The sequence below is a fragment of the Tursiops truncatus genome, chromosome 1 (assembly GCF_011762595.2).
Source record: "Tursiops truncatus isolate mTurTru1 chromosome 1, mTurTru1.mat.Y, whole genome shotgun sequence".
NCBI classification, from domain to species: Eukaryota; Metazoa; Chordata; class Mammalia; order Artiodactyla; family Delphinidae; genus Tursiops; species Tursiops truncatus.
Genome location: NC_047034.1, coordinates 158,078,507 through 158,092,346, shown reverse-complemented (window position 1 = coordinate 158,092,346; position 13,840 = coordinate 158,078,507). Strand labels below are relative to the sequence as shown.

At 37.2% G+C, this 13,840-nt stretch overlaps 1 protein-coding gene across 6 annotated transcripts in view; it reads left to right on the top strand.

The window, feature by feature from the left end:
- S100PBP (S100P binding protein) overlaps nucleotides 1-13,840 on the top strand; it is a 32,039-nt gene that overhangs the window by 3,254 nt on the left and 14,945 nt on the right. For 4 of the 6 annotated variants that reach the window (XM_033838663.2, XM_033838658.2, XM_033838662.2 and 1 more), the window contains 4 exons: nucleotides 3,021-3,137; nucleotides 3,901-4,742; nucleotides 5,400-5,485; nucleotides 6,991-7,094. In XM_033838663.2, coding sequence (XP_033694554.1) covers nucleotides 3,903-4,742; nucleotides 5,400-5,485; nucleotides 6,991-7,094 — 1,030 coding nt within the window. In that variant the 5' untranslated portion in view covers nucleotides 3,021-3,137; nucleotides 3,901-3,902. Of the gene's footprint in view, nucleotides 1-75; nucleotides 3,138-3,900; nucleotides 4,743-5,399; nucleotides 5,486-6,990; nucleotides 7,095-10,490; nucleotides 10,519-13,840 lie in introns of those variants that run through there. The other 2 variants (XR_012326201.1, XM_073792628.1) reach the window with 2 other exon arrangements.

Below are 13,840 nucleotides of genomic sequence, written 5' to 3'. Positions count from 1 at the left end.
TAAAATTGTGAAGAGAATGATTTGTGAAAGTTAAATGTTATACATATATGGTATTCTGCATGCTTTTGCTCCTAGACCTATTGGAACATTCTATGAGAGAAGCTCAGAAGAGCCAGCTCTGTGCCTGTGGATGTCATGTGGCATAGGAATTGATGCTTTCAGTGGTTATGAAGAATAGTGGTCCTTTGTGTGCACAGTAAAGTTTGCAAGTAGTGATGTTTTTCTTCCAATGAGGTTTGGCCACATTCACAGTTATTTCTCATGTTATTCCATTCCACTTAGGAAATCAAGGGAAGCCTGTGCAAAATAAGGTGGCTTAAATTATTTTTGCCAAGGGACCAAAAGCCCTCTTTGATGTCTGCATCCTTCGTAGTATATTAGAGAGTGTACTGAATGTAGAAGGCTCTGCCATTTGCTTACTGATCCAGGGCAAGTCTATCACAAGGGTGGTAGAAAAAAACAAGAAAAAACATTGTCTTTGGCATTAGACTTGGGTTTGGATCCTTGTTCTAGCATATTAGCTCTGTATACTTGGTATACTAAATGCCTCTGAACTTTAGTTTCCCAAAAGTGAAAATGTATTGAACTCTTCATTTGATTAAGCAAGTGCTTGGACTAGACCTTTTGTTTGTTTGTTTCATTTTTCTTTTTGGCGGCACCATGCTGCATTTGGGATCCCGTGCCCCCTGCAGTGGAAGTGCGGAATCATAACCACTGGACTGCCTGGGAACTCCCAGGACTAGACCTTTTGGAAAGAGTTGGAGAGTGGGGGTGGTGGCTCAGAAAGAGCTTCTCTCGGAAATGTGGCTGCTTAACCCCTGTGCCTGTGATACTTGTGCTTGACACCCACAAACTTCGTTAAGTAAAAGAAAAAGTTTTCCAAAAGTAAACTTTTTTCTTAACTGCTGCCTAAAGAAATAACTTCACTCTATAATATAACCCAGTCACTGGGCAGAGAAATTACTTTTCATAGAGACACCTGCTTCAGTGCCTAGAACTGTCTCCCAATTGCTGAAATATTGGTAAAATAAGATAAAAAGCCATGGCAACTCTTAAGTTTAATTATAACAGCTTAGTTTCTTTGATAAGATCTGTGTTATAGAGTTATATTGAGGGGTTAGAGTTGTAAAATGTGTCTCACAGTGCGTAGTTTATAACAGGTGCTTAATATTTCTTCCCTTTTTGTCCCATCTCATCTCTAAGATGGACAAGCCTTTTTCTTTTTTTTTTTTTTTTTTTGTTTGTTTGTTTTTGAGGTACGCGGGCCTCTCACTGTCATGGCCTCTCCCGTTGCGGAGCACAGGCTCCGGACGTGCAGGCTCAGCGGCCATGGCTCACGGGCCCAGCCGCTCTGTGGCACATGGGATCTTCCCGGACCGGGGCACGAACCCGCGCCCCCTGCATCGGCAGGCGGACTCTCAACCACTGCGCCACCAGGGAAGCCCGGACAAGCCTTTTTCTTTAACTTGTTTTTCCCCCAGTTTTTTTGAGATATAATTGCCATATAACATTGTATTAGTTTAAGTTATACAACGTGATTTGATATATGTACATAATGCAAGATGGTTGCCACAATAAGTTTAGTTAACATACATTACCTCACACAGGAATTTTTTTTTCTAATGATAAGAACTTTTAAGATCTCTCTTAGCAACTTTAAAATAAAAAAATACACTATTGTTAACTATAGTCACCATGCTATACATTACATAGGTCCCTTCTAATTCTAAAATTCTATAATCCTTCCCATTTCCTTCTAACTTTCTCTAGTACTTCCCCCCACCCCGCTCCACCCCGCTGTGCTGCGCCCCGCCCCGCGGCTTGTTGTATCTTAGTTTCCCGACCAGGGATTGAAACTGGGCCTTAGGCAGTGAGAGTATGGAGTCCTAACCACTGGACCACCAGGGAATTCCCTCTTTCTATAGTACTTTATTGTCCATAGCATTTTGTATTTTCTCATATTGGTACGTAACTTTCAGTGTTGTCTCTGTAGGAAGATTATACATTCCTTGAGGGTGGAAATCATATCTTTATTTCTTAGAAAACTTATAGAGACAAATTAGCTCAGTGCTGTGTGAGGATAGTAGCTCAGAAAATGTTTCCTGAAAGAGTGCATGAACCAAAACTAAAATTCAGGGAGGGAAGTGGGGTGGGGGAGAATTCACAGTTAAAAGGCTACAAGAATTTTCCAAATTATTGAGTTTGGTGATTAAGTGTTTCTTATAGCTTCTTAGCTGTTGACATGTGATATGTAAATATCAGCTTTCTATCACCTTTGCCATCTAGAAAATAATTAGAGATTAGGTCCGTCATTAGCTATTTAAGAACTAGGTTTTAATTATACAAGTAATATATAAATATTCAAGTAAAAAAGTAAAATACTAAAGTCTCCCCTTGTCCTCTCAGGATTCCCCCGCAGGTTATGACAGTCATCAGTTTTGCATTGTATTTTTCCAGACCTGTTCTTTGTGTTTATATATGTATTGAAAATGTATGGTCATAATTATATATGTATATATGTATGGTCATAATACATATATCGTATGTATTATGTATGGTCATAATTATAGCTTTTATATGTATGGTCATAATAATAACTTTTAGATCTTGGGGGAATCTTAGACATCACCTAATCCCTGTTCTCCATCCCTTCCCTATTTTGTAAATGAGGAAACAAGTCCCTGGTTAAGTGGCTTGCCCAAATTATCACAGCTGGTTATTGACAGAACCAGGACAACAACCCAGGTCTTTGGACTCAAGACAGTACTCATCTTACTAGAGCAAATGATATTCTTAAGAAAGTATTGTTGGGAGGAGGAAAATTAGTTCCTTAGTTGCATAATTTTTCCTCTAAAGGTTTTTCTTTGATGTTCTTGACTCGAAATCCAACTTTGTGGTATTTAAAAAAAATCAAGATCAAAATTAATAGATGGAGCACCTTAAAGCATAATGCAGTTGACTTTGTAATTAGCAGAGTTGAAAGTGATGAGAAGATCCTCTAATTTTCTTTGTGCCTGCAGGAAGGTGGGAGTCAATCATTTTGACAAGTCTCCTGAAAAGAACAGCTAGCAGGAGCTGAACCCTTTTTCCATTTGGTCTCGTGGCAAAGGCAGAGATCACACCAGCAGCTCCACACAGTATGAAAGACAATTCTTTATCTTATTGTATGCTTAAAGTTTTTTTTGTTTTTCATTTTCAGAAGTAATACATGTTTGCTTTCTAAAAAGTGTAAACTGTGAAAATCCAAACATTTTACATACATATTTATTTTGTTTGTATGTTATAGATATTATTCCATGATAGTATATACAGATCCACTTCATTGTGTTTTTAAATAATTGTAAAGTATATACAGATCCACTTCATTGTGTTTTTAAATAATTGTAAAGTATTCTATAACATGAGTGTACCATGATTTTACTGAACAGTTCTGGTGATGGACATTCAGGTTGTTTCCAATACTTGGATGTTTTGAATAATGCTGCTTTGAACATCTTTGTAAATGTATCTGTGTGCCTTTGTACAGGTACTTCTGCAAGATAAATTTCCAGAAGTGAAATTGCTGGGTCAAATGCTGTTGCCAAATTTCTCTCCACAAAATATTGTACTGACTTATACTGTCACTGATAGTGTGTGAGGATCCTTGTTTCTCACATTCTCACCAAACTAGATTACTGTGTCATCTTAATTTTTGCCATTTTGATAGGAAAAAAAGTATCTCATTGTTCTGATATATATTTCCATGATTCTGGTAAGCTTAAATATCTTAAAACTTTCTCATGTTACAAGTCATAGTGCAAAGAATTTGAAATACTAAGACACCACCACTCTCTAGAGCAGATTGGAATTGATATAAGGGTATTTCCTGTTCCTCAGCGAAACTGCCTTTTATTTCTCCAGATATGCCGTGCTCACTAGTGCCCTCTGAACAGTCTTCTGGTACCTCTCTTTTGCCTAAAGACAATGCCCCATTTTCTTGGGATTCCTTGGATGAGGACGGATTGGATGACTCCTTGCTGGAGCTGTCTGATGGGGAAGATGATGGCCATTTCAGTTTCACGGAGGAAGAGATTCAGGAACTCTTGAAGGATGATGACCTATCAAATGAGCACTTTTCTTGGGGAGGAGGCTTGCCTAACCATGACAGCAGGAATGTTGAGAAGGGAGGGAAAGAGAGTCAAATTCCACTTGATACTCCCCAAGAGAAAAATTCGTTGTACAGCTTGGGACCAGAAGCTGAGACCACTAGCCTCTTCAAACTACCTCAACTAAATACATCAGTTGGTCATGGACCAACTCCTCCTAAACCATTGAACAGACGCTTTGCACTAGAAAAGAATCTTATAAAAGTTACAGTTGCACCATTTGATCCAACAGTTTGTAATGTTGTACTTGATAAGGACAAGACTGATACATCCAAAGTTACTGAAAAACCCTCCTCCCTTGGAGAAGAGATGAGAGAAGATGGTCTTAGCCTAAATGAGAGCACAATTTGCACAGAATCTGAAGGGATCAGCCTCAGTAACTCTGCCTATGATGGGTCCCCACTCCCTTTTTCAAACAGTAACTTTCAACAAACTGTCTCTGATAAAAATATGTCTGACAGTAAGAAACCTACACCTGTATTCTCTCAGATCTTGGACCATTCAGAAACTCCTAATACAGGGTCAGCCTGGAGAAATGGATCACATAAATCAAGTTTTGAAATGAGGTTTCCGGTTGTTTCCAGTTCATCAAACAAAGTAAGTATATTTTTCAAGGTGAAGAGCAGAATGAAATTATTTTCATTCAGAAGCTGTATAGCAGAGCTTTGTATTCAAATAAATTGGGGTTTGAATCCTGACTAGCACTGTGACCCTGGGCAAATTATTTAGCTTCTCTGTTTCCTCACAATTTCTTATCTATAAATTGGAGTAAATGATACTTTACAGTATAGTAAAGATTAATTAAATAATTTATTGACAGTAACTGGTACATAGTACTAAATTAACCATTTACTGAATAGACTAAGATGATGATGATTTTATTATTTCTCCTTTCTTTGGGTTTCAGCCTAAGCCTCAATCTTTGGTTGCCATGCTGTATATATTAGATAAAACAGCTCTGAGTCAGCCACTGAAGAGCTGAAAAATCTTGGACAATTTACCTAACCTCTTTGAGCCTGATTCCCTATCTGTCAAATGGGTGTAACAGTCCATACCGCTTAGGGTTTTTTTTTTTTTTTCTTGAGAGTACTGTCATTATCTCATTTAAAGCACCTCCCTTAGTGCCCAGTACACACTAGGGTTCACGAGTATGCCTATGTAGCCATTAGTTCAAGAATATTTCCATAAATGATGTTTTGTTATAACTAAGGGCCATCTTTGCTTCTTCATTCTTTCTGCTCTGAAAAAACGCAGGATGTTCTTGACAAGGATTCTGGAAAGCTGAAGGTCCATGAAAAAAGACTAGGCAAAGTCATTCCTGTTCTGCAAACCAAAACAAGGTAATGGTATAGTGAAGTATTCTGGTTTCTGTTGGTTCTCTTCATTTGCTTTCTTCCTCTCCTGAGTTTCTCCTTAGTGTGGGGAAAAAGCCCTGCACCAGAAGTAAGCATACTTGAAGTTCTGGGACTACCAATGACTGTGTGACCTTGAACAAGTCAAATATTCTCTGACCTTGGTTTCTTTGTCAATAAAATGAGGCTAATGATGCCTTCCCTGCTGCCTCACAGGGTTATTTTGAAGAGAAAAAAAGACATATTAGTGAAAGCACTGTATAAATGTAAGATTTCTTTCCCTGCGTGTGGAGAAACTTGGTCACAGATATAGGAAGTTAGAATAATTTTTACAAAAATGTTAAGATATAACTATGTAGAAAATCATTTAGCCATCTCTCCCAACTTGCATATAACTGTCCTTGGGGAGAAAATTTTATAGAGTTTGCAGATCTGGGTCACCTTTTCAATCTGTTCTCTTGTTGCCAGGAGATGGCAGTATCTCTACATGGGCCTTTTCAATTAGCAAAGCTGTTTTTTTAGGTTGACTCAGATTGGCTTCCTTACAACGAGATTCTTTTAAAATTTTTGATTACACAGATACTAAATTTATTCCTACCACCCCTAATCCCAGTTTTCTGGGTTTTTTTTCTTGTTTTGCTTTGGTGACTTGAAGGAACTTTGTGAATTGTATACAGTGGAAATTAAGGCTACTTGGAGCAGTCATAAACTCACTATCTCATCCACAGACTCCTTAGTACAGTGTAATCAGCATGAGTGAGGGCCAGAAATTGTTCTTGCCAAGGTCACCAATGTTTTAATTGCCAGGTCCAGCTGGTTCTTTTTGGTCTTTATCTTATTCAGTTTTTCTGTGGCTCTATGAAGTTAACTATTTCCTGACTAACCTTGAATTACTCAACAAATGCTTTCTGTCTCTATGGAGTAGGCAGTCTTTGCTTTGCTATGCCTTGTTTTGGTTTTTTAATTAATTAATTATTTATTTTTGGCTGCGTTGGGTCTTCGTTGCCGTGCGCGGGATTTCTCTAGTTGTAGTGAGTGGGGGCTATTCATTGTTGCGGTGCATGGGCTTCTCATTGGGGTGGCTTCTCTTGTTGCGGAGCTCGGGCTCTAGGCGCGCGGGCTTCAGTAGTTGTGGCACGCGGGCTCAGTAGTTGTGGCGCACGGTCTTAGTTGCACTGCAGCATGCGGGATCTTCCCAGACCAGGGCTTAAACCCCTGTCCCCTGCACTGGCAAGCAGATTCTTAACCACTGCACCACCAAGGAAGTCCCTATGCCTTGTTAACAGGAGGTTATATCTATTTTTTTTCTCTCAACTCCATACTTGGTTGCAGCTTCATATTACGTGACTAACACTGTCTTTTGTCATTGGATCTTAGAGAGTGTTTTGAGAGTTAGTTGTTCTAATCCATCAGCTGTATATGTCTTCTCTGTACAAAGCACTATATTCATGGTTCTAACTGATTGTTTTTCCTCCTGGTTTGCTTTGTTCAAGGACTAATATTCCGACGTTTTCACCATCAGATCTAGAAAAGCAGAAGCAAAGTTATCTCAGGAATGTCATTGCTCATATAGAAGACCCAGTGGACTCTAACCAAGGTAACACAGTAATCAAAGGATGGCATATAAAAAATGTGATGAGACTTTTTTTTTTCCAGTGTAATATAGCTTAAACTGAGAGCTTGTCTTGAATTTTTGTAAATTGGTGAGAAAGATAACTTCTTTTCCAAAGATTTTTACTTCAAGGGATTGCCTAACCAGATAATCCTCAAAGTGGTTTGGCTAACCAGTATTAGAGAGGGGTCCAAGGAGACTCATACCAGTACATGAAAAGTGTCTCCCCCATGGCTGAGGGCTGTAACCAGACCTTTTTTGCTAGGGATTTTTTTGCTTCGGATTTTTTGGTCTAAAAATTAGTAGAAAAAAAATAATAAAAAATAAAAATTAGTAGTGGACGACCAGGCACTGCTTGGTAATCATTGGTTTTTTATTTGGAATTATTTTCCCTGTTGCCTTCAGCATTTAAATGTAAAAAGCAGGCATTTCAAATACCATCTTGCATCTTGGCATCTGAATAAAAGCTCTTGAAAGGCTTTGACTATCTTCCAGATCCTTCAGTCTGAGTTCTCCCTAGTTCATTAAAAGCTGTTGCAAACCAAAACGGCTGAATTCTTTCTCCAGCCCTCAAGAGACTATAGTCCATGTTTTCATTCATTCATCCTAAACTATTGGCTGATGGGGAAATTCCTAAAGTGAAGCTTGTGAACTGTACTGAAGGTGTAGATATTAGAAAATACTGGTAAAACAGTTCCTTCTTATAAAGATCACTCCATATTCTATCATCTTTAGCTTTTTTCTCTATTCATTCAGCACACCTTTCTTGAGTACTTTCAGTGGTGCTCAGTTTGAAGATTAGGGATTGGAAATGTAAAGACTAAGATAGGGTCTCAGACCTCTGGGAATTGATAATCCAGAGAGGAAAAGATAATTACACTGCAGTATTGATTAGTGCTCTAGTAGAATTATGTATAAAATGCAGTAGGAGCAGGGAAGGAGCCCTTCTGTTTGTGCTTGGGCAGAGCGGAAGATGGGGAAGGAGGATGCCCTTGGTAGGCTCCACAGAGAAGATGATGTAGTTCAGTTACTCTAAGATCTATTGTAAATCAGTAGGGAGGGTTTTAGAAGAATTTTTGGCTGAAGATCAAAGGAGAACTCCCCTTTCTTTGACAAATCTTGAATTACTTAGTAGTTTTTTTTTCTTTTTATAAGGCTGTGAGTGAAAGGTTTAGAACTCTGAGACATCAGCCAGAAGAATTTTATATTCCGGGGTCCTTTTATTTTTTACCCAGAGATTTCATTAAGCAGTCAAATACTGCTCATACTGATTACTTGGCCTTACGTGTGAGATCACTTTGCTTGAACTCAAGGACTTGTGGAACTAGAGACATCCCCACTCCCACCCCCCGCTGTCACTAGAGGGGCAAATTAAAAGAAGTTCGTCTATATTCAACCTCTGTGGAAGAGACTTGATCATTGCTTTCCCTCTATGAGGTGACTTACTTTCTTTTGTATCCTAGGCAGTTGACAATGATGATATCCAATCACATTTTTCTTTCTCATTTGGGGCATTTAGAAAAGAAAATTTCACAAGAAGAGCAGTGAGCAGCTGCTCATATTATTGCATCTTTTCCAGTCTCTTCCTCATTCAGCAGTCCCTCTTCCACTTTATCACAACAATCTATATGCCATAAGGAACGGCTAGAATAACTAGAATAGAGAAAAGTCAGCCTGCTTTAGTGGTCGGGAAAACAAAGTCTGGGCTAGAGTTAACTTCTGGGTTCATATCCTTGCACCACTGCTTACTGGCTTTGTGACCTTGAGCCAGTAAAAACTCAGTTTTCTCATTTATAAAATGGAGATAACAATGAGGCTTAGTTTATGGAAAAATTATACGTGAAAGTAGTAGTATAATGCGTAGAACAGTACCTAGCCATAGCAACTAACATTTATTAAATATTTAGTATTATTAGCAAGGAAGTGTATCTTCTCATACTGAAGTTTTTATAGGTAAAAATAGTGTGATGTCAGGTGTTTGCTTTTAAATCTAAAAACAAAACAATGAAAAAACTCAACCTGAAAGATTAGAGAAAACAGCCTTACAAAAATGTTGATAAATGAAGCTGAGTGATTGGGGGGGGGGAGGCTTATTATACTATTCTCTACTTTTGTGTATATTTGAAATTTTCCATAATAAAAGGTTGGTTTTTGTTTGGTTGGTTGGTTGGTTTTTTAAGTGCATCTTTTGGGGGATTTCTTTTTTACATCTAAGAATTTTCAACATTACCAGTTACTCTAAAACCTTCATAGGCCTCCAGTGCTTGCTTCTGCCTTTCAGGAACCGAATGTGATACTAAATGCTGTGTCACTTTCCACTGCCTAATAGTCATACATCCAACATTTAAAGATTTTATAAACCATATTGCAGGGGGGGTGTGGGCATATTCTTTCTCTCCTCTCTTTATGTATGAATTACTGGGCAGCTAGAAGCAAAAGAAGGAGCAGAGCGTCTCCTGCCCTTCTTCTTTGAGATGTTTAGTGCTATTTCACTATTTCACTTCAGGTTCCTTATTAGACACAGAGAAATTAATAGGGGGCAGGTTCAAAATTAGTTCCTATCAATTCAGTTCGAATCCTCTCCATTAGGTTAATCAATCATCTTCTTTTACTTTATCAATAATGTATATATTATTGATAACAGAATAGAATAATGTAAATCATTCTTCAACTCTATTATTGTAATATAGGTATAATCTCTTTTTAGTTTAGTGCCACATGGGTCTTTAATAGCATTTATAAAGAAATACCAACCACTTCCTTTCTGACATCCCAGCTAATGGATAACTTTATATGGGATTATAAATTCTTAGAGTAGGAAAGGACCATTAAGATCTCCTTAATCTCCTAACATATAAATCTGTTCTGTATTATCTTTGCCAAGTGACCCTTCAGCCTTTGCTTAGAGTCTAATAGTGCAGAACTCATCACCTCATGAAGCAGGCCATTCATTGCTTAGAAAATTCTTTTTTTTTTTTAATTACAGTATAGTTGATTTACAATGTTGTATTACTTTCAGGTGTACAGCAAAGTGATTCACTTATACATACACATATGTTCATTCTTTTTTAGATTCTTTTCAGAAAATTCTAATTGTTAGAAAATTAGTCCTTACATTGAGCCAAACTGTGCTTCCTTATAATTTCCAATGGTAGTTCCTAGTTCTGCCCTCTAAGATCCCAAAATATAACTACTCTCTTCCATTTACTTAATGTATTAGGGACCTTTCCATGTTAAATATCTCAAATTAAGATTTTTTAATGATTATGAAGTATCATTTATTATTCCATCTTGATAATTAGCTTATGTCCATTTTCATTAGTAATGCTGCAGTGAACATTCTGGTTCATAAATGTTTATGTACAACTCTTATTTCTATAGGATGAATGCCTAGAAGTGGAATTGCTGGGTAAAGTATATAAACATTTTTAAAACTTTCATTACATGTTACCAGATTGTCCTGCCCAAAAAAATTGTATTAATTTTTGTCACCAATTTGACAGGTAAATTTTAACATTTTTTTTAATAATTAATGAGGTTAAACATTTTTCACATGTTTCTTGGCAATTTATATTTAATCATAATTTCTTAAAATTATCTAATATCTAGTCCATATTCCAGTTTCCCCTGTTTTCCCAAAAATGTCTTCTTGTAAATTGTTCAAACAAGATCTAATCAAGGTTCATGTGTTTAGTTATTGTCTCTTTAGTCTCTCTTAATCTAGGTCACTTGGTTTGTAGTTTGTCCCACCTTCTGAATTGCGTCTGATTGTTTCCTCCTGGCGTTGTTTAACTTGTTCCTCCATCCCCTATATTTCCTGTAAACTGGAAGTTGGGTCTAGAGGAGGGATTAGATTCAGACTAAGCGTTTAAAATAAGCTGGAATAATTCATAGGTACCATTGTGTGTTCATCCCATATCAGATAAGGAGGCACCACCTAATGACAGATTGTTCTACTAATAGTGATGCTAAGTTTGATCACTTTGTTAAAGTGTTAACTGCCCTATCTTTCCATTCTAAGGTACATTTTCCCCTTTGTAATTAGTAAGTCATCTGTGGGGTGATTCCTTGGTACCATTTGAATATCCTGTTCCACAACAATTGTTCACCTAATGGTTTGAGCATTCATTGGTGATCTCTGCTGGAATCAGCTACTACACAGAGTTGCATAGAAAATGTTTGTTTTCTAAATATATCGTTTCTTCTACAAGTACTAGCTAGCATACTTGTATGAAGATTTCAATTTTTTTTTTAGTATCACTATTATCTCATGAATTAAAAAAAATCAATGTCTTCTAATCAATTATAGTCAGTATTCTTTTTGATGCTCAATTTGTCCCAGTTTTGACCAATGAGAAATCCTTCAAGCGGGCTCATGTGTTTTCTGACATGACCCGTTAGTCTTTTTTTTTTAATTGTGGTAAAAAAAAGTAACATAAAATTTACCATCTTAACCATTTTTAAGTGTATAGTTTAGTAGTGTTAAGTTTATTCACATTGTTGTAAAACAGATCTCTAGAACTTTTTTATCTTGCAAATCTCAAACTCTATACCCGTTAAAAAATAACTAGCCTTCCCCTGCCACTCCCCCAAAGCCCCTGGTAATCACCATTCTACTTTTTTTTGAAAAATAAATTTATTTATTTAATTTATTTTTGGCTGCATTGGGTCTTCATTGCTGTGTGCGGGCTTTCTCTAGTTGTGGTGAGTGGGGGCTACTCTTCGTTGTGGTGCGCGGGCTTCTCACTGCGGTGGCTTCTCTTGTTGCAGAGCATGGGCTCTAGGCTCGCGGGCTTCAGTAGTTGTGGCACACAGGCTCTAGAGCACAGGCTCAGTAGTTGTGGCGCACGGGCTTAGTTGCTCTGCAGCATGTGGGATCGTCCCAGACCAGGGCTGGAACCCGTGTCCCCTGCATTGGCAGAGGGATTCTTAACCACTGCACCACCAGGAAGTCCTCAGTGGGCCTTTTTAATTTGGATATATATTTCTCAGTTCTGAGAATTTCTTATATTTCTTTGATAATTGTTTCTTCTCTGTATAATCTACTCTCACTTTAAGAAATTCCTAATAGTTAGATATTGAACTTCCAAGGATTGATCTTCTATGTCTCTTACTTTTTCTTTCCCTTTTCTGTCTCTGTCTCTTTATTCTATTTTCTGGGATATTTTCTATTCTTATTAACTTCTTTATTTTTACATTCACATTTATGACTTCTAAGAATTCTTTCCTGTTTTGTTTTTTTTTTTATGTTCTTATTTTATGAATTTCTTACCTCTCTCAAGATATTTTTTCTCTCTTGAGTTTTAATTGAAATACAATAAACTGCACAAACTTAAAGTATACAGTTTGTTGAATTTTGACATATGTAAACACCCATGAAACTATCACTGCAATCAAGAAAAACATACTGTAACACCCCAAAATTTCTTCGTGCCCTTTTGTGATTCCTTCATCCTGCCTTTCCTTGCTCCCTCCACTCCCCAGGCAACTGCTGAGCTGCTGTCACTGTATACTCTTTTTTGAGCCTGGCTTCTTTCTTAAAACATAATTATTTTGCAGTTAATCATTTTCTTGGTAGTTTATTCCTTTTTATTGCTGAGTAGTATTCCATTATATAGATATACCACAGTTTGTTTATCCATTCATCTAATGATGGGCATTTGGATTGTTTCCAATTTTTGGCTATTTAAATAAAGCTGTTATAAACATTCATGTACAAATCTTTGTATGGATATGCTTTCAAATGACTGGGTCATACAGTAGGTATGTTTAACTTTTTGAGAACCTACCAAACTGTTTTCCAAAGTGGTACCATTTTATATACCCACCAGCAGTGTATGAATTCCAGTTACTCCCATCTTTACCAAGATTGTTGCTAGTATATGGAAATTCAGTTGATATTTGTACATTTTTATTAGAAACAGGTATTGGGTTTTATTAAATACTTTCTCTGCATCTACTGAGATAATCATATAATGTTAGAGAATTGTATTATTTGATTTTCCAGTATTAAACCAATCTTGCATTCCTGGTCTTAAGCATTCTGCACTTGGTCTTAAAGTATTATCCTTGTACTAATAGTGTTGGGTTGATTTGCTAAAATTTTGTTATGAATCTATCTTCATAAGGGATATGGTCTGTACTTTTCTTGTAATTTCTTTGTGTCGTCTTGGTAGCAGAGTAATGGTGGCCTCACAGAGTGAATTGGGAAGTATTTCCACCTCTTCAATTTTTTGGAAGAATTTGTATAATAGAAGAACTGGTATCTCTTTTTGGGTGAGCTTTGGTAGTCTTTCAAGGAATTTGTTTATTTCATCTAAGTTATTAAATTTATTGGCATTAAGGTTAATAATACTCTGTTATTAACCTTTTATATAGTATCTAGTGATACCATCTTTCCCATTTTTAGTATTGGTCATTTGTGTTTTCTCTCTTCCAATCAGTCTGGCTAAAACTTTATCAACATTATTATTTTTCTTTTTTAAAAAAACAGCTTTTTCATTGATTTTTCTCTGTTTTTCTGTTTCATTAATTTCCATTCTGTTATATTTTTTTGTGTGTGGTACGTGGGCCTCTCACCACTGTGACCTCTCCCGTTGTGGAGCACAGGCTCCGGACGTGCAGGCTCAGCGGCCATGGCTCACAGGCCTAGCTGCTCCACGTCATGTGGGCTATTCCCGGGTGGGGGCACGAACCTGTGTCCCCTGCATCAGCAGGCGGACTCCCAACCA